Here is a 21,092-nt window from a genome sequence, read left to right as displayed (position 1 = left end):
TGCTATAGATTTATTTGCTTGTTTTATTGTTCATTGGATTAGATCAAGAGTCAGTCTAGATGAACCACAATTTACAGTCATGGCCAGTCAGATGCTTCAACACATGTAACTATCAAGACACTCATATGTCTTCTGCCTACAGTATGAAATTGATGCTTCTTTCTGAATTCCATTCTACTAATTGTATATTAAGAGTTTATGTCCCTACCTGTTTCATTTTAGACTATATATTTAGAAAGGATAGGAAATAATCTTGTATACTTGTTTGTATGCCTTGTTTGTAACTTTCTTAGAAGCATCTGAATGGCCAATGGAAAATAAATGTTGGTCAGATACAAGTGTGCTTGTCTTTTCTATTAATTCTAATAGTTTTATTCTTAAGTACATTACAGAGATTAATACAGACAATTTCCCATAAAGTGAAGCAGGCAGTACCATCGAGTACTGGAGGGTCTCAGGATTAATTGGGAAAAGCAAAATCTACTTATTTCTATTAGAACTATCCAACTTTTCTCCATTATGGGCCACATGTAATAGCTTCTGAAAAGGGTTTTGCCTGTGTTATCCTGCATTGTTGTCAGTACTGCTCAACCTTTCTGGAGAAGAATTCAGCCATTCTTTGACATTTTTGTTTCTAAAAGAACTCTTCCAAAAACTTACCATAAAAGCCATCCCTCTCAAATCTTCTCTAAATGCAACTAAAGAACTAATATAGTTCAGAAACAATCCAAGATTGGGATTCAAAACTCTTCAATGAAAAAATTACCCTGTCCTTTTTATATTGCACTTAATTAAAATTAGTAATACACTGATGATTTGCCACTTATCCTAGCATGCCATGAATATGTTTTGAGATTTTATTCATCTTAGTATCCCAAGGAGACAGAGAGAAAGCTTTGAAATAACATTGATATTCAGAATAAATACGGATTGCTTCTTTCTTGCTAGCAGGGACTTTTACTTCTGATCAGTGGCATATTTGGAAATGCTCTTCATAATCCAGTGGCCTGCAGCATTTGATGGTAAAAATTAATCTGTTCTTATTTCATCTGTTTCATAATGATATATAAATATTGTCAGCACCACTTTTGAACAGAAGAAGGTAAAAAAGTGAAGGGCTGATTGGTAAGTCTTCACTCATTAATTGCCCAAAGAAAACTAACTTGTTGAAAAGAACAGTAAAACTGTATATTTGTTCCAACTTCTGAATCACATGATTGCCCAAGTCCTTATCTGTTCATTGAATCAAACATCTGAGTCAAATTCACAATCATGCATAGATAGGTACTTTATGTAGAATTCTAAATGTGTGGGCCAGCTATACTTTCTGGGAAGATACAGGTAGAACAGAAGCAGCAAACCACATCAGACATTGATATGGATCTGCTGTCCTTCTCATAACATTAATATTGAACAATTAGATGTTAGGCATGGAAGAAAGCTATCTAATAGCTATCACAATCATTCAGGCACTTAAAACTATCAATTAGTGAATAGATTATTTGCATTTACAACAAAGAAAACATAAAATTATAACTGTCTTGCTGAGAGATTATTTGCCATTTTAAAATCTTCTGTTCGAATTACATTTCTTCTGTCTGGCTCATTATGCTGGCTTTGAGTTAAGGCGAAGCATTTTGCAAGCTTTTTCCATTTCTTCCTAAATGAATAATGTCCTGTATTCTTTACCACTCTCCAAAAAAGCTTTCAAAGGCATAATAACCATGGAAGCTGTTGCTGCAATAAATGATCCCTCTTACTCTTTATAATGAAGACAAATACAGCTACAGAAATCTGCAAATCTAGAGGACTATGGCCAAACAATTGTAATCAAACTGGGCTTTAAAGCTTGAACTTGAACTCTAGTTCTGATTTCATTTTTTTCACATTAGAAACCAATGAATTGTACAAAATTCCACTTAGACATGGTATAATAGAGTTAACTGTCATTGGAAGTTGGAATTTTATCTTAAGAAACATTTGGCTTTATTTCCCAAAACAAGGCAAAGAAATGAGTTGTTTTGCTGTTTTTGAGTTATTTTCTCATGAAACAAAGGCAGGTTTACACAAGGACAAGTGTATACATTTTACTATTCACATTCAAGACACACACATAGAAGGGATGGATGTTTTTACTTTTCACACGTTGTTATGGTGTTATATATTCTACTTTTCACATGCCAATGCTCTGGTTTTGTCCCATATAGCCCTAAAGAGCTTGAAGCATTGCAATTTCACAAATCAGCCCTTTATAATACATGTGTCTCACCATAACTGTGAGTTTATATTGTGAGTGCTCTTTTAATAATAATGTTTATATTTTCACAAACACTGGATATTAACTACCATTAACAAAAAGAGGAACCCAAGTGATAGAATTTCTCTATCCAAATGCTGATCAAAGTCCAACAATTTATCTTTTCCAGAGAATGTATTGGACTTTTTCACTCTACATATTCAATGTTCTATTTATTTTGTAATAACTTTTGAAACAAGTTCTAACAAATTTTAGAACTAGGTAATATACAATTTTATGCATTCATCAAAAAGCATGAAAATATTCAGTCAGTTTCAAATAATTAAAGTAAAACTAATGTGGCATTAATTGGAAATTTAATCCATATGCTTAGCATTACCTTTGCAGTGGTTTTCATCCCATGGATATACACAGTTCTGGAGTCCATTGCAGACCAATGTATTATTAATACACATATTACTATGGCAAAAAAATGTGTTGGCTTCACAGGGGGCTAAAAGGAAAAGGGGAAAAAATGCATTAGCAGGCCTGCACAATGAATTTACTCTTCTACTTGGAAGCAATAGAACTATTAGTGAATCTAATACAAAACCAAGCAAAGGGATCTGCAACATTGGATCTAAAAAATGTAGGCCAGATGGCTGTAATTCTATGTAATCAGCATAATTGCTTCACTGTTTATTGTATAAACAAAATTTAGGATTTAAACTGCAATTTTCACACCTGCAGTCAAACACATTCATGTCTTCATTGCAATCAACATAATGTGTGTGTGTAAATATAAAAGAGAGGTATAGGAAGATGGCATTATTTAACATATTTAATATGCATTTTTAAAAAAGCCATTAACTTCAGTACAACTCAATGCTTATAGATATAAATTGGGACCGGTAAAGAAGAAAATTTCAGTGATATCTCCAAGCACATATTTTTTTTATATAGTAGGTACGTAAGGAACTGCAGAAACACTTGCCTTTCTGATATTGAATTTTCACAGTCCCTGAGCAGGAGGTAAAGCGTAATTGCCTAAGGCTCACAAACTAGTAAAATCAAGTTGCTAATATTACTAAAGCCCAAGAATGAAAGTGTAACTGGAGGCTATATACTCTATATCAGGCTTCACTGGGAAATCCAAAATTCTCAAGAAGTTTATAATCCAGTGGAGATTATTCAGTCATTGAACATTTATAAATTCAACTCAATGATATATTTTTATGTTCGCACAACTAGATGGCTATCTGTATAATTATCCCAAGCCTGCTATTTAGAATTTTTAAGTAGCACTAAGGGGGAAAAATGACATATTTTAAAGCTATATTAACCTCTCTGAAGACTTGAACATATATTTACAAATAACCTTATATTGGATTGAAGGACAGTGAACTCCCTATGATAGTTTCTATTTTTATTTAGTCATACAATGTAGAGGCTGCCTGACTTAAGATTATTCTGGGGGATTTACACTTTAAAAGCAAGAACAATGAATTTCAAAAAGTACAGGTAATACGCAGACAGAAGAAAAACCATACATAACAACAAAAACCTTACAGGAGTCAACAACCACTGAATCTCAAGGTAAGGGAGAATAACTTTCTCAACATCAATGGAGAAGGGAGAGGAGACATGAATATCTGGAAGAATGCTATCCCAAATATAGAGAGCATTAAAAAAAAGGTTATTATAATAATTTGTACTAAGAAATGAAATTGATACGGTAGGTTATTATAGATGTTTAATTCAATCACCTTCTAATGCAGTGTTTGCTTTTAAGAAGGAACATTTGAAAGAGTGAGTTTGCTATCTGAAATAAATGGCATTTCCATATAATCTTCCATAAATAACCTATATATAGATCCTGATATGAAAGATTGTTGTTAACAAATAACAACAGAGCAGTAATAATTAGCTTTCAGCAAGGTCAGATTCTTCATGGAACAAAATTTTTAAAAAATGGCTTTCCCAGGCAGCTTATCACTCCTCATTTCTGATCTTGTCAACCCTGCTTATATGTAACAGCCGCCTGTAAATCCACATTTCAAATGCTTCTAGTCTCTTCAGGTGGCCTTTTGTCAGAGACCAACTCTCTACTCCATAGAACAAGATAGAAAAAATATAACATCTGACAAGCCTGATATTCAATCTTAGGCTTAATTCATGACTGCAGAAGACCTTTTTCATTTTGAACAATGTTGTTCGAGATTTCTCGATCTTTGTCTTTACTTCAGTGGTCATGTCCCAGTTTTTATGTAAATTAGAACTGAGCTGCGTGATCCTTTCAACTTTTTCTAATGGTATTCCTTCCAAATTCATTGGTGGTAAATTAACGGGTTGTTTGCTGATGACTATGATCTTGGTTTTTGAGGTGTTAAGCTTCAAGCCATATTTTTTAAATATTTCTATTACTCTGTTGATGAGGAGCTGAAGATCTTCATGCTTACTGGCAAGCAGAACTGTATTGTCAGCATATCTTAAACTGTTGATCCAAACACCGTTTACTTTGATGCCAGCAGGCCTGCAAACTTAAAAAAAACCTCAGTAGATTCATAACAAGAAAGAGAAGGAAAAATACTATAGCAAAGAAGTGGTAAATTCAGGAAAATTTGTATACTGATTCTTCTCATTTGAAACCAAGATCTCAATGTGTCCCAGGCTGATATACTGGATGCTAGAAACAGAGCAGCAGACAGCATGTTCAAAGGCAGTACTGTTCTAATAAGATGTTTATTTCACAGGGAATACCACATTGTAAAATAGTTAAAAATGCAAAGTTTCAAATGTTCACAGTTCATGAGAAAAATCTAATTTATTGATTTTTTTCAACAATGAAAATTCTGGTTTTCTGTTGCAAGCACTGGTCACAAGGTGGCAACCTAAGTCTAAAGGAGCTATACATATGATTTAAACCCAAGGATACGAATGAATTTTACTATTGGGTTTCAAGAAATATGTTTCCTGTTTAATGGCTTTTTAATTTTTGTACTCGATTTTTATTGTGTATTGCCCTGTTCACCGCCCTGAGTCCTTCGGGAGAAGGGCGGTATAGAAATCAAATTATTAAATTAAATTAAATTAAATTAAATCATTGAGGACAAGAATACAGAACAACCTCTCAAGTATGTAAGGATGTGTAATACATATACATATACATATACATATACACATATACACATACACACACACACACACACACACACACACACACACATATATATATATATACACATATATACACATATACACATATATACATATATACATATATACATATATATACATATATACACATATACACACATATACACATATACATATATACATATATACATATATACATATATACATATATATATATATATATATATATATATATATATATATATATATATATATATATATATATATGGGACGCGGTGGCTCAGTGGGTTAGGACGCTGAGCTTGTCGATCGGAAGGTCGGCAGTTTGGCGGGTCGAATCCCCGAGTGCCGTGTAGCAGAGTGAGCGCCTGTTACTCGTCCCAGCTTCTGCCAACCTAGCAGTTCGAAAGCACGTAAAAATGCAAGTAGAAAAATAGGGACCACTACGGTGGGAAGGTAACAGTGTTCCGTGCGCCTTTGGCGTCTAGTCATGCCGGCCACATGACCACGGAGACGTCCTCGGACAAGCGCTGGCTCTTCGGCTTTGAAACGGAGATGAGCACCGGCCCCTAGAGTCGGAAACGACTAGCATGCATGTGCGGGGGAACCTTTACCTTTACCTTATATATATATATATATATATATATATATATATATATATATATATCCCCTTCATGGATTACTGCCTTGTCGTGGCGAAGGGGCTTGCGTAATTCAATGAAGCTATGAGCTATGCCGTGCAGGGCCACCCAAGACGGACAGGTCATAGCTGAGAGTTCTGACAAAACGTGATCCACTGGAGAAGGAAATGGCAACCCACTCCAGTATCTTTGCCATGAAAACCCTATGGACAGTACCAAAAGGCAAAACGATATGACGCTGGAAGATGAGCCCCTCAGGTCGGAAGGCGTCCAATATGCTACTGGGGAAGAGCAGAGGGCTAGTACTAGTAGCGCCAGAAAGAATGAAGCGACTGGGCCAAAGCCGAAAGGACGCTCAGCTGTGGATGTGTCTGGTGGTGAAAGGAAAGTCCGATGCTGTAAAGATTTTTTCTCCATAGGAACCTGGAATGTAAGATCCATGAATCAAGGAAAGCTGGACGTGGTCAAACAAGAGATGACAAGACTGAACATCGACATCTTAGGTATCAGCGAACTAAAATGGACAGGAATGGGTGAATTTAATTCAGATGACCACCAGGTATACTACTGCGGGCAAGAATCCCTCAGAAGAAATGGAGTAGCCTTCATAGTCAATAAAAGAGTAGGAAAATCAATACTGGGATACAATCCTCAAAATGACAGAATGATCTCAGTTCGAATCCAAGGCAAACCATTCAATATCACAGTAGTCCAAGTCTATGCCCCAACCACCAGTGCTGAAGAGGATGAAATTGACCGGTTCTATGAAGCCCTACAGCACCTTATAGAACTAACACCAAAAAATGATGTCCTTATCATCATGGGGGATTGGAATGCTAAAGTAGGAAGCCAAAAGATAACCGGAATAACAGGCAAGTTTGGCCTTGGAGTACAAAATGAAGCAGGGCACAGGCTGATAGAATTTTGTCAAGAGAATACGATGGTCATAGCAAACACTCTTTTCCAACAACCCAAGAGACGGCTCTACACATGGACATCACCAGACGGTCATCACAGAAATCAGATTGACTATATGCTCTGCAGCCAAAGATGGAGAAGCTCTATACAGTCAGTAAAAACAAGACCAGGAGCTGACTGTGGCTCAGACCATGAGCTTCTCCTTGCAAAGTTTAAGCTTAAACTGAAGAAAGTAGGGAAAAGCACTAGGCCACTCAGGTATGAATTAAATCATATCCCTGTTGAATATACAGTAGAGGTGACAAATAGATTTAAGGAATTAGATCTGATAGACAGAGTGCCTGAAGAACTATGGACAGAGGTTCGCGACATTGTACAACAGGTAGCAACCAAAACCATCCCAAAGAAAAAGAAATGCAAGAAAGCAAAATGGCTGTCTGAGGAAGCTTTGCAAATAGCTAAGGAAAGGAGGGAAGCGAAAGGCAAGGGAGAAAAACATAGATATGCCCAATTGAATGCAGAATTCCAGAGAATAGCTAGAAGAGATAAGAATGCCTTCTTAAATGAACAGTGCAAAGAAATAGAAGAAAACAATAGAATAGGGAGGACCAGAGATCTTTTCAAGAAAATTGGAGAGATGAAGGGAACGTTTAATGCAAAAATGGGCATGATAAAGGACCAAAATGGCAGGGACCTAACAGAGGCAGAAGAGATTAAGAAGAGGTGGCAAAATTACACAGAAGAACTATACAAGAATGAGCTTAATGTCCCTGATAATCACAATGAGGTGGTCACTGACCTCGAGCCAGACATCCTAGAATGTGAAGTGAAGTGGGCCTTAGAAAAGCTGAGCAACAACAAAGCTAGTGGAGGTGACAGTATTCCAGCTGAGCTATTCAAAATCTTAAAAGACAGTGCAGTAAAAGTGCTACACTCAATTTGCCAGCAAATTTGGAAAACTCAACAGTGGCCACAGGATTGGAAAAGATCAGTTTACATTCCAATTCCAAAGAAAGGCAGTGCCAAAGAATGTTCAAACTATCGCACCATTGCACTCATTTCTCATGCTAGTAAAGTCATGCTTAAAATCCTACAAGCTAGACTTCAGCAGTATGTGGATCGAGAACTACCAGAAGTACAGGCAGGATTTCGAAGAGGCAGAGGAACTAGAGATCAAATTGCCAACATACGCTGGATCATGGAGAAAGCTAGGGAGTTCCAGAAAAACATCTACTTCTGCTTCATTGACTATGCTAAAGCCTTTGATTGTGTGGATCATAACAAACTGTGGCAAGTTCTTAAAGAGATGGGAGTACCAGACCATCTTATTTGTCTCTTGAGAAACCTATATGCGGGCCAAGAAGCAACAGTGAGAACTGGACACGGAACCACTGATTGGTTCAAAATTGGGAAAGGAGTCCGGCAAGGCTGTATACTGTCGCCCTGCCTATTTAACTTATATGCAGAGCACATCATGAGAAAGGCAGGGCTAGATGAATCAAAAGTTGGAATTAAGATTGCCGGAAGAAATATCAACAACCTAAGATACGCAGATGATACCACTCTAATGGCAGAAAGTGAAGAAGAACTAAAGAGCCTCTTGTTGCGGGTGAAGAAGGAGAGTGCAAAACTTGGGTTGAAACTTAACATTAAGAAAACCAAGATCATGGCATCTGGCCCTCTCAATTCCTGGCAAATAGATGGGGAAGAAATGGAGGTAGTGACAGATTTTATTTTCCTGGGCTCCAAGATCACTGCAGATGGGGACTGTAGCCAAGAAATTAAAAGACGCTTGCTCCTGGGGAGGAAAGCCATGACAAATCTAGACAGCACACTAAAAAGCAGAGACATCACCCTGTCAACAAAAGTGCGTATAGTCAAGGCTATGGTCTTCCCAGTTGCAATGTATGGCAGTGAAAGTTGGACCATAAGAAAGGCTGAGCGCCAAAGAATTGAGGCCTTTGAACTATGGTGCTGGAGAAGACTCCTGCGAGTCCCTTGGACTGCAAGGCGATCAAACCGGTCAGTCCTAGAGGAGATCAATCCTGACTGCTCTTTAGAAGGCCAGATCCTGAAGCTAAAACTCAAATACTTTGGCCACCTAATGAGAAGGAAGGACTCACTGGAGAAAAGCCTAATGCTGGGAAAGATCGAGGGCAATAGAAGAAGGGGACGACAGAGAATGAGGTGGCTGGATGGAGTCACTGAAGCAGTAGGCGTGAGCTTAAATGGACTCCAGAAGATGGTAGAGGACAGAAAGGCCTGGAGGAATGTTGTCCATAGGGTCGCGATGGGTCGGACACGACTTCGCAGCTAACAACAACAACAACAATATATATATATATATATATGCATGCATACATACATACATACATACATACATACATACATACATACATACATATATATATATATATATATATATATATATATATATATATATATATATATATATATAAAAAGCCAGAATGATGTTGTACACATCTCAATATAACAGTTCCTGAAAGAATTATCTTCAAGTCATTTTTTTTTTTGCCTTCTCAAAAGTTCTCTGGGATCACAAGTCCTTATTTAAGGACTCAAATTCTTATGTTTACCTCTTGAGTTCAAAAACGTACTGGTAGTTAAATGTAACAATGACAGAAGAGCGGAATTCCATATAAAGGATGCTTTCTCATCTTTTATGCAGCTCACCTTGTGATATGGCAATGTAGTACTTGGGTTAGAAAGAATCCAACCCAGCTTTTACTGCTATTGTGACACTGTGCTGCAAACTCCACCTCTTTCAGGCATGTATCTAATATTGTGATACATCTGGAAAAAGGGCGGGGCAAGCATTGCAACACAATTTTACTTTCATGAGTCTGACTTATTTTTCCCCCTCTGCAGACATCACTTATCCAAAATCGCCCAATGACGGTACTGCCATTTTAACAGTTCATAAAAATAATAATAATAAATATAGTTGCATTGTTATCATACTACAATAATGTTAAATTCAAAAAAAATCAACTTAAAGTTATAATTAAAATTAACTTGCTAGTAAAAGTTTGTGCCACTGCAGAAAAATGTAGATATAATTTTGATCAAGATATCCAGGAGCATTTAAAGCAAAACAAAACACATTTGAGAATGGGGAAGACATGATGAGAAAGGCATAAAAGTAAAAAACCTTGATTCTGTTGGATCCAAGATGGGCAGAAGAAAATTCTGACAGATATTCAAAATGTTGTTAGTCTATAACAATAAAGCAGCAGTCCTGTAATCTCTGTGAAATCCTGACCTGGGCTCTTTGATATGCCAAGTTATACTACCATTATATATAATACAGTCAAGAGTGTATCGTTAGTTTTAAGACATACTATCTTTATTTACAAAATATTCTAGATGGAAATTGTGACAATTAAAAAAGTAATTAACAAGAGTGATTAGAAAGTTTGTATGACTATGATCCAAAAAAACTCCTGATGTGATGTCACCCTCGCTAGTTTGGATAGTATACAATAGGAAGTATGAATAAAATGCAATGACATCTATTTCTAGTCTACAGTGGAAGTATAATGATTAGATAGAGCTAGAATCCAGTTTTTGTTTACTTCTTGTATTTATTGTTGTAGAGGTCTTCCAGAAAGGCTTCTTGACTGCGAAATGCATTCCAAGTTCTATTCTCAACTGCAAAATGAAACTGCTTTTTTCGGTGAGGCAAATGTTGATCCATGGGAGGCCTGGCTGCAATGGGAAGCTCCACCCCCCACTGCCCTAGCTTGATTGTTAGGGGTGTGCCTCACCCCAAAACTAGGGTTTATTTTTGGAATAGGGCTTATATTAGGCCCACCTTCAAAAAATCAAGCTAGGGCTTATATTCAGGGTAGGTCTTGCTTTTGGGGAAATACGGTGGTTATATTAAAAATTTATCATTAAAAGATTAAAAGATGGGGAGAAGGGGCATGAAGAACATAGCAGGATGTGGAGTCTTCTTTCAATCTATTAACCACCCCCAGAGTCACAAACACACAGACGTACACACACAACTGTTGGTGGCCCAGGCCACTAGCAGATCAGGTCTTCAGGCCCTTATGGAAGATCAGGACAGTTGGTGCAGATCTCATCTGAGGAGTTTGGTATGATGTTCCAAAGGTTAGGAGTCACAGCAGAGAAGGCTTAAAAAACAGTTTAACATTTGCAGACACAAGAAAATGGTCCTAGATTAGTCTGTACGTGCCCACAGAGAGGGCCTCCTCAGGGTGCCTCCGGTCAGGGAATGTCGACTGGTGGCCCCCAGGGGGAGGGCCTTCTCTGTGGGCGCTCCGGCATTATGGAACCAACTGCCGGTTGAGCTCCGGACGGCATCAGACCTCCGATCCTTCCGCCGCGGGCTGAAGACCCACTTATTTGAATTAGCTGGTCTGGCCTGATGGGGGAATATGGGTTTTTAAATTGATTTTTAGTATTTTATTATTGTTGTTTTTAACTGGGCACTGGTTTAATTTCCTTTTAACTTTTGTATCGTTATTTATATATGCCCTGTGAACCGCCCTGAGTCCCTAGGGAGAAGGGCGGTATAGAAATCAAATAAAACTAAACTAAACTAAACTAAACTTTTCCAATTTGTTACTATCTAAGCAGTCCAAAGTATCAGGAGGAGATTTAGCTTCTTTAACCATGGAAAGTTGTATAAAGCAGAAATATCTTAAAAGTAAATGTTAGAATATAGACATTTCTTTTTTTTATAATGTGGTTGAGTAATTATTGTGTCCTCACATCAACGGTGATTCTTAGTGAAGAAGCAGATAGATTTTCTCTAGAAGGATCTGTTCCAAGTGTGACGTTTCAGGTCTGAAAACTGTACACTCCTTCCCATTGCAACTGAGTCCAATGCAGCTGGTTATCTTCTTCTCATCTTTTCTTCCAGCTTTCCCAACAATAAATATTTCTCCAAAGAGTTAAGTCTCCACATAAAGTATCAAAAATATGATAATATGAACCTGGTCATTTGTGCCCTACTGAGCTCCTTAGTTTTCCTAGCTATTCATATTATTCTCAGGAGTCAGTCTCCTCCAACACTAAAGCTTCTACCCTTTTTCTTCAAAATCCAAATTTCACTTTCATAAAACACCAGAGAAATCTGTCAGCTGTACTATTTTGATCTATACCTTTGTAGGTATAGTTATATTCCTTTGTTAACCCAGGGCCACTATATTTCATTATGATCTGTCCATATTGTGGATTCCTGACCTTGTACATAGGTTTTGCATGAGGATAATAAGATGTTCTGGGATTCCCCTTTTTTTCTAAGCATATTCCATACTTTGATCAAAATATTTTTTATAATCAAGGAAGCACATATAACGTTTTGGCTTAGTGATATTATGCAGTTATATTTTTTCCTTAATATTTGGCCATCTAATTCATATTTTTGAAGCTTTGAAGGTTTAATTTTTTTCCTACACAACGATTCTTTGTAAGTCATAGTTTTATATATTTTTATTTATAATCATAAATAATGTACCGTATATACTTGAGTATAAGCCGACTCGAGTATAAGCCGAGACCCCCAATTTCACCCCCAAAAACTGGGAAAAGTTGTTGACTCGAGTATAAGCCGATCCACGCTCTGCAAGCCTCCGCCGCCGGCGGAGGCTGGATCCGCGCTCTGCAAGCCTCTGCCGCCAGCAGAGGCTCGATCCGCCATTTTGCAAGCCTGAATACACAGGAATACCCTGTGTGGCCGCGGCTCTCGGGGAAGCCCTGGCTGTCCGCTTCCTCGCTCCACGCTGCCATTCGGGGCCCGCGCGTTCCCCGGGCAAATCGCGGCGCCCAGCAGGCGAGGAAACACGCCCGCTCCAGTCGCCCCCCCTTCCCTCAGGAGACGCGAAGCAAGTGACCGCCCGGAGCTTACCGAGGACTTGCGCGCGGCCGAGGCTTCGGTGCTTCCAGGATCGCGCGCACTTCTCCCAAGCCGCCGCCGTCCGGAGACCTGCCGAAGTTTGGGGAGGTTTGGGGAGGTGCGCGCGCACCTCCCCAAACCTCCCCAAACGTCGGCAGGTCTCCGTTCCTCCGCGCAGACCTGCCGACGTTTGGGGAGGTTTGGGCGCCTCCCCAAACCTACCCAAACGTCGGCAGGTCTCCGTTCCTCCTGCCGACGTTTGGGGAGGTTTGGGCACCTCCCCAAACCTCCCCAGGTCTCCGTTCCTCCGCGCAGACCTGCCGACGTTTGGGGAGGTTTGGGCGCCTCCCCAAACCTCCCCAGGTCTCCGTTCCTCCTGCCGACGTTTGGGGAGGTTTGGGCGCCTCCCCAAACCTCCCCAGGTCTCCGTTCCTCCGCGCAGACCTGCCGACGTTTGGGGAGGTTTGGGCGCCTCCCCAAACCTCCCCAAACGGCGGCAGGTCTTCGTTCCTCCTGCCGACGTTTGGGGAGGTTTGGGCACCTCCCCAAACCTCCCCAGGTCTCCGTTCCTCCGCGCAGACCTGCCGACGTTTGGGGAGTTTTGGGCGCCTCCCCAAACCTCCCCAGGTCTCTGTTCCTCCGCGCAGACCTGCCGACGTTTGGGGAGGTTTGGGCGCCTCCCCAAACGTCGGCAGGTCTGCGCGATGTTTGGGGAGGTTTGGGGAGGCGCCCAAACCTCCCCAAACGTCGGCAGGAGGAACGGAGACCTGGGGAGGTTTGGGGAGGCGCCCAAACCTCCCCAAACGTCGGCAGGTCTGCGCGGAGGAACGGAGACCTGGGGAGGTTTGGGGAGGTGCCCAAACCTCCCCAAACGTCAGCAGGAGGAACGGAGACCTGCCGACGTTTGGGGAGGTTTGGGGAGGCGCCCAAACCTCCCCAAACGTCGGCAGGTCTGTGCGGAGGAACGGAGACCTGGGGAGGTTTGGGGAGGCGCCCAAACCTCCCCAAACGTCGGCAGGAGGAACGGAGACCTGCCGACGTTTGGGGAGGTTTGGGGAGGCGCCCAAACCTCCCCAAACGTCGGCAGGTCTGCGCGGAGGAACGGAGACCTGGGGAGGTTTGGGGAGGTGCCCAAACCTCCCCAAACGTCAGCAGGAGGAACGGAGACCTGCCGACGTTTGGGGAGGTTTGGGGAGGCGCCCAAACCTCCCCAAACTTCGGCAGGTCTGTGCGGAGGAACGGAGACCTGGGGAGGTTTGGGGAGGCGCCCAAACCTCCCCAAACATCGGCAGGTCTCCGTTCCTCCGCGCCCTGCCTGCCTGCTTCTTTCCGCTGCGGAAAGAAGCAGGCAGGCAGGGTGCGGAGGAACGGAGACCTGCCGACGTTTGGGGAGGTTTGGGGAGGTGCCCAAACCTCCCCAAACTTCGGCAGGTCTGTGCGTGGGCTGAAAAATTTGGCTTATACTCAAGTATATACGGTAATATCATAAAATTATTCTTCAGGGACATGAAAGGGGCCCCCTTTGGGTTCCCTGGGCAATGGTGATGTCTTTCCAACCTGGAAGTGTCTTGGTAGGTACTTCTGACAGGAATGTAGTAGTATAGAAATATTCTATTTATCTAAACATACAGCATCCATAAACTAGAAGGAAATGAAATGAACAGTGAGCTCAAGAAGAACACAAACATCTACTTTTAGGAACTTTTGGGAATCAATCACCCCCATGAGTAATATAAAGCCGTCATATATGAAAATAGTTGCTGCATTGCTCATCATTGGTAATTTGGTTTCTAATGCATTATTTTGGCAAATGCAGCTATGAAATGAAATTATAATGATTCAATAACTCAGAAAATTCTCTAACTGTATGATATTTATTTATTTATTTTGTTGGATTTATATACCGCCCTTTCCCGAAGGACTCAGGGCGGTTTATAGGGTATTTAAAACCAAATCAATACAAAAGTTAAAAACAATTTAAAAAAAGATTAAATCATCCCTAAAAAATAAAAACCCCAGTTAAAAATTCTCAGCCTGGGCCGGAGAGCTCAAAGAGCCAGGTCTTCAGGTCCCAGCGAAAAGAACGAAGGTCGGGGCAGTCCTAAGCTTCACGGGCAGCTGGTTCCAGAGGGCAGGCGCACCCGAGAAGGCCCTCCCCCTGGGTGATATCCGCCAGCAGTCTTTTACCGGCGGCACCCTGAGAAGACCCTCCCTGTGTGAGCGCACTGGACGAAGGGAACTTGATGCTGGCAGCAGGTGTTCCCTCAAATATCCCAGACCCAAGCCATTTAGGGCTTTATAGGTCATCACCAGCACCTTGAATCTCACCCGGAGGGCAGCCGGAAGCCAATGCAGCTCGCGGAGTAGAGGTGTTACATGGGAGTATCGGGAAACCCCCATCACAACTCGTGCGGCCGCATTCTGCACCAGCTGAAGCCTCCGAGTGGTCCTCAAGGGTAGCCCCATGTAGAGAGCGTTGCAGTAGTCACGAGCGCATGAGTGACTGTGCATAGGGCATCTCAGTCCAGATAGGGTCGCAACTGGCGCACCAGGCGAACCTGGGCAAAAGCCCCCCTGGTCACGCCTCCTATATGGTCTTCAAAATTGAGCCGTGAATCCAGGACGCCCAAGTTGCGAGCCCTATCAACGGGGGGTAACACCTCACCCCCCATATTGCTCTTATGTATGGGGTGTGAGCAGCAGCTCTGCAGGTACCACCAGGGGGCGCTGTGCTGTGGTTGGATTGGCTAAAAGGGTTTCAGCGGGAGATACGGATGGATGGATTGGCCAGAGCATCACCTAGCTAAGTATATAAGGGGTCCAGGTAACCCCCTTTGTCCAGTACGTGCTGACCACAAATAAAGAGCTGACATGCGGTACTCATCTGCCTCCTCATTGCCATGCAGTCCACAACCCACTACACAATAATTGCAATACCCGGACTTCCGGTGGCGGCGCGGCGCCGGAGACAGCCCTTTCGGGCTGCCCGTGGCTCAGCTGTGTTATTTCCACCCGAAACAGCGCCGATCAGCTGTTCGGGTGGATTTGAAGCCCCCTCCTCGGGAGAAGAGGAGGGGGTGAGCCCCCAGGTAGGGGTTGAGTTCTCCGGGGCCGCCTGAGCTTAAAGCTTCGGCGGCTGAAGGATCGAACTCCCCCGTAGCCTGGGTTGCTCCCAGCTGGTCAGCGTCTCTGCTCCGTGATTTCTGGAGCGGAGCCAGGCATTTGCGACCACCCCTGCCAGAAGGAAAGACCATGGAATAAAAGGAGCAGGCAGAGCGGTACAGGAGGAAAAGGTGAAGAGGATTTTCATTGCTGCTTTCTAGCTTAATGGATTTTATGAATTTAAAAGTGAAAGTGCGTAGTAAGTGAAAGTAAAGATGGCGGCTAAACCTCCTCCAAAAGTTCTTTGGAGTGCTGGAACTTCTCCGGTGCAACAGTCATCATTGCAAGCGTTGCTTCTTCCTGATGTATTGACACCGAAGGATTTACAAGATGCTCTTGGAAAATATGCCCAGGTAATTCTGGAAGCAATGGGTGATAAATTTGCAAAGATGGAGGAGAAGTTGGAGAAATTGGAGGAGAGAATAGAAGAGAGGATGGAAGAGAAGTTCAGAGTGATGAAGGTAGACATTTTGTCTTCAGTGTATAGAGTGGCTGAATGTGTGGAAGATTTGGATGAAAAAGTGGAAGATTTGATTCAAAAAAATGCCATATTAGAAGCAAAAGTACTGGAAAATGAAGATTTAAGAGAGAAAATGGACAAAGAATTGAGTCTTGCTCAATATTACCAGATGCAGTACGCTGTTAGAATCAGAGGTTTAAAAGAGAATATTAAGGAAGATCTAAAGCAGCTGATTTCTGAGGCTTTGGAAGTAGTATTGAGTCAGCCAGCATCTGAAATAAAGGGAGGCATGGATAAAGTGTTTCGTGTGAATTCATGGATTGCCAGACAGAGAAAGCTACCTAGAGATGTGGTGGTTTATTTTGCAAAGAGGGAAATTAGAGATGAAGTTATTCAAGCTGCTTATGGTACTAAAGTCGTGATTGCTGATCAAGAAGTTTTGGTTCTAAAAGAAATTCCTCCAAAGATTTTAAGGAGAAGGAAGGATTTTACATTTTTAGTGCAAGAGCTCAAGCAACGAGATATAAGGTTCAGATGGGAGATTCCAGTTGGGTTGATGGTGATGCATGAAGGTAAAAGGTACCGTTTGGCTACTGTGATGCAGGCGCGTGATTTTTACAATAACGTTTTAAAAGCAACCCCACTATCACTTCTGGAAGCTGCAAAGGGATCTGGAGAAGGAGAACACCAAGAGGCTGAAGATGGACAGACAGAGGAGAATGGTGCTGGAGGAGATCAAGCTACAACTTCTTTGGATGATTCTAGAGAGCAGAGGGAGATGCGTGCTGCTTTAAAACGATCAAAAAAAAAATAAAAGAATAAGATCAGCAGAAGTCTATGGAATTTCCAAAATGTACTTACAGCCAAGTAGTGGGAGGAGCATGGCCTAAAAAAGATAGTCCTATTTAAGCAGTGCTCCAAGAGCTTTGGGATGATATGTATGGCAACTAAATTTTTAATCTGGAACGTTAATGGACTAAATTCATCACAGAAGAGGAAGAAAGTTTTTTTTTTAATATTTAAAACAATTCAAGATAGATGTTATATGTTTGCAAGAAACGCATATTAGGGTTGTGGACCAAAAGTATTTATCGAACTCAAGGTTGGGCACGCAATTTGTTGCTTCTGCAATGAATAAGAAAAATGGAGTGGTTGTTTATCTTAAAAGTGCTTTAACAGTGGACTTAATTGAAGCAGATAAGCATGGAAGATACGTTATGATAGACTTGCTACTAGTAGGTAAAAAGATGCTTTTAGTTGGATTATATGCTCCTAATTAACAAGTTGACTTTTTTAGTTTATTTCATACAAAGTTTACCCAGTTGGATTATAAAATTTTTATTTTTATGGGGGATTGGAATGGTGTTTTGGATGTACAGATGGACAAGGCTGGAGCTTTTAAGCGCGGCCCAAGTCATGCTAGACTGTCTAAATCCTTTTTTGAAATGAAGGATGACTTGGAACTGTGAGATATTTGGCGTGAAAGACATTCGCATGAAAAGGATTATACTTTTTTTTCTGACAGACATCAATTTTTTTTCAGGATCGATTTTATTTTGTTGACAAATGACTTTTTTTTTAAGGATTAAGAAGGTGAAGATATGTGTAAGAACTATTTCTGATCATAGCCCAGTTTGGCTAGAGATTTATAAGGACAATAGAGATAGGCGCTCGTGGCGCGTAGATGAGAATTTGTTTAGAAACCAGAGAAATGTGGAAGTGGGATGCTAGCAAGGCCTATTTGAGAGGGGTGTTGATATATATGAACAATAAACATAGATGTGCTGTGGAAGCTAGGAGGGAAGAATTGGGGAATGAAATAAAGGAAAAAGAAAAGGCTTGGATTTTGAATTTAGAGGTTGTGAAGTCTAAGGAGGCTATTAAACTGTTAAGAGGAATGGATTGAGTATATCCAGATCAAATATGGGATTAAGAAGTTTCAGGTAGTATTTGAATAAGTCTTCCTTTCTTTTTTTTTCTGTTTTTTTTAATATATATTCTATATTAATAGTGTTTGTAGTTATCCTATGTGAGCTAGAGAGTGATAGATTTTAGAGTCTATGGTTGTTAGCATATGGTTGTTTATGATTCTTTTTTTGTTTTTTATACCTTGTACTTAGCTCTGGGAAGTCGGGGGGTGGGTGGGGAGGGGGGGGGTAAGGAGGGAGGGATAGGGGAGGGGTAGGGGGGACTGTCAAAGATAAAATGTATGATAAAACTTTTCAATAAAAAAAAATTTCAATACCCTAAAATGTAAAATTAATTTGTATATTTCTCCTCAATGCCACTGAATAAACCTAATGATTTTAATACAAACTGATTTGAGAAATAAATGAATGCATATACCAATCATTTCAGTAATGGCATTTAATGTATGTATCAAGTAAAACAATGTCGATCCTTACAATTTTACAAAACAAAATATGGACTTAGATATGATAAAGTTTTCACTGACTTATACATGTCTACAGAGACTTCACAGACTACAATATACTACTAAAGGCAGACCTTGGTTAACCATTCATTCAGCAACTATTCATAAATACAATAAGAAGACGTATAGCCAATCCTCAAAGTCACAGCTGTTGCAGCACCCCTGCAGTTATGTGATCACAATTTGGCAACTAATTCATAATTATGACAGTCACAGCATCCAGCAGCCATGTGATCACCACTTGCAATCTTCCTTGCCTTCTTCCAACAAGCAAAATCAATGTGGAAGGGGTTGCAAATGGCAATCATATGGTTTCATGCATAATAACCACAAGTTGGCATGGTCATGCAATGTCGTACTTTACAACTGCATTGTTTGCTGACAAAGTTCCTAGTTCAAATTACCAGTTAACCAAGGATTACTTGCACATAACATACTGGTGGTGGTGATTCCAAAGAAACACAAATATTTCCAACAGAGGCCAAATCCAATTACTTGTGGTCAGAGCCAACAAATTACCATTATCCAATAATAAGCACATTATTACAGATGCCACTTGCTAGATAATCCTTGACTTCTGGCCCCAAAATTTCTGTTGCTAAACGAGACAATTGTTAAGTGAGTTTTGCCCCATTTTATGACCTTTCTTGTCACAATTGTTAAGTGAATCACTGCAGTTGTTAAGTTCGTAACAGGAGTGTTAGGTGAATCTGGCTTCCCCATTGACTATGTTTGTCAAAAAGTCACAAAAGGTGACTTTGGACACTGCTACTGTCATAAATACATGCCAGTTGCCAAGCATTAGAATTTTGATCATGTGACCATGGAGATGTTGCAATGATTGTAATGTGAAAAACTATCATAAGTCATGTTTTTCAGTCCCACTGTAATTTCAAATGGTCATTAAACAAATGATTTTAAGTCAAGGATTACCTGTAAATAAATAAATGCTACATCATGATGCATATCTGAAAGAGGGAGGACTTTCATTGTGATATGACCTTACTTTCATCATTCTGCCCCTCCTCTTTCCCACAGTGCAGGTGCTGCTGGATACACAGCTGTACATAATTTCTTAGTTGTAGTAAATTTTGTGATGTGGAATTTTGTTAGTTCATTCTAGCAGTTTGGTGTAGTGTTTTTTTTATCCCATTTATATCCCACCCTTCTCCGAAGACTCAGGGCGGCTTACAATTGTAAAGCACAAATCAATGTGCTTACCAATAGCCTTCATTCTATGTATATGCCTGCTTATTAGGGCTTTCGCCCCCCCAAGCGGCATTATTACAAAGTCAGCTTATTGCCCCCAACAATCTGGGTCCTCATTTTACCTACCTTGAGCCTGGTGGGATGCGAACCTGCACTAATTGCAGGCAGCTGGTGTTACTTAAGGAGGCATTAGCCCACTGCTCCACCAAGGTTAAGGCATCAGGCTAGAAACCAAGAGACTGTGAGTTCTAGTCCCGTTTTAAGCCTTTGGGCTCATCATTCTCTCTCAGTCCAACTTACCTTATAAAGTTGATGTGGGGAAAATAGGAGGAGAAAGGATTATTAGAAACTTTATTTATCAAGTGATCAAGGCAATATATAAATAATAAAATAATTTCTTTCAAAACAGAACAAAATTAATTTTGTTTTAATCAAACTAATAGTGACATCTAGTGATGAGGAGCATCAAAGCTAATAGGCCATGATTTAATTTGGTACATGACGTTTTGTCATTATCGTCAGGGTTGAAAGTCTTCTTGGTAGCTCACCAGCAACTGAGCAGGAATCAATTGAGCTCTTGCATTTTTTTAATAGGACTATTTGGACCATGTCATTGGATTTTTGGAAAGTCTGTGTTGATACAGTAATAAGGACAATTTTCAGTTTCATAACTAATCCATGAAAAATTGATTAAATGCCTATTACATGCAATAATACAACTTCTTTGTGTGTACTATGTACATTGGTATCTTAATGTTGTACACACCTGCTGCCTATTGGTACTGTGGTTTAGCTGAGCAAAAACTATAGAGATAGAAGCCTTTAACTAACAGACCCTTCATCCTATTTCACTTGTAAACTATTTTTGCTTTTTAACACTAGATTCTAGTTATGTGTCAAAATACTATTTTTTGCATTAAACTTCACAGTTCAATACTATCTTCTGATGAAAAATGTGGGCACAAGATTCCAACAATGTCTCTTTGGTT

The 21,092-nt window shown here is 40.5% G+C and overlaps 1 protein-coding gene across 1 annotated transcript in view; it reads right to left on the bottom strand.

Moving 5' to 3' along the window:
* Positions 1-21,092, bottom strand: part of LOC308665628 (neuropilin and tolloid-like protein 1) — a gene marked incomplete at both ends in the record, with an annotated part of 104,124 nt that overhangs the window by 7,285 nt on the left and 75,747 nt on the right. Inside the window, one exon of the mRNA XM_081323706.1 lies at positions 2,637-2,750. Within this exon, the coding sequence (XP_081179832.1) occupies positions 2,637-2,750 (114 nt within the window). The remainder of the gene's footprint in view (positions 1-2,636; positions 2,751-21,092) is intronic.

The sequence above is a fragment of the Vipera berus genome (assembly GCF_964194415.1).
Source record: "Vipera berus genome assembly, chromosome: 3".
NCBI classification, from domain to species: Eukaryota; Metazoa; Chordata; class Lepidosauria; order Squamata; family Viperidae; genus Vipera; species Vipera berus.
The sequence above is the reverse complement of the archived record's forward strand: the minus strand, read 5'-3'. Positions and strand labels throughout refer to the sequence as shown.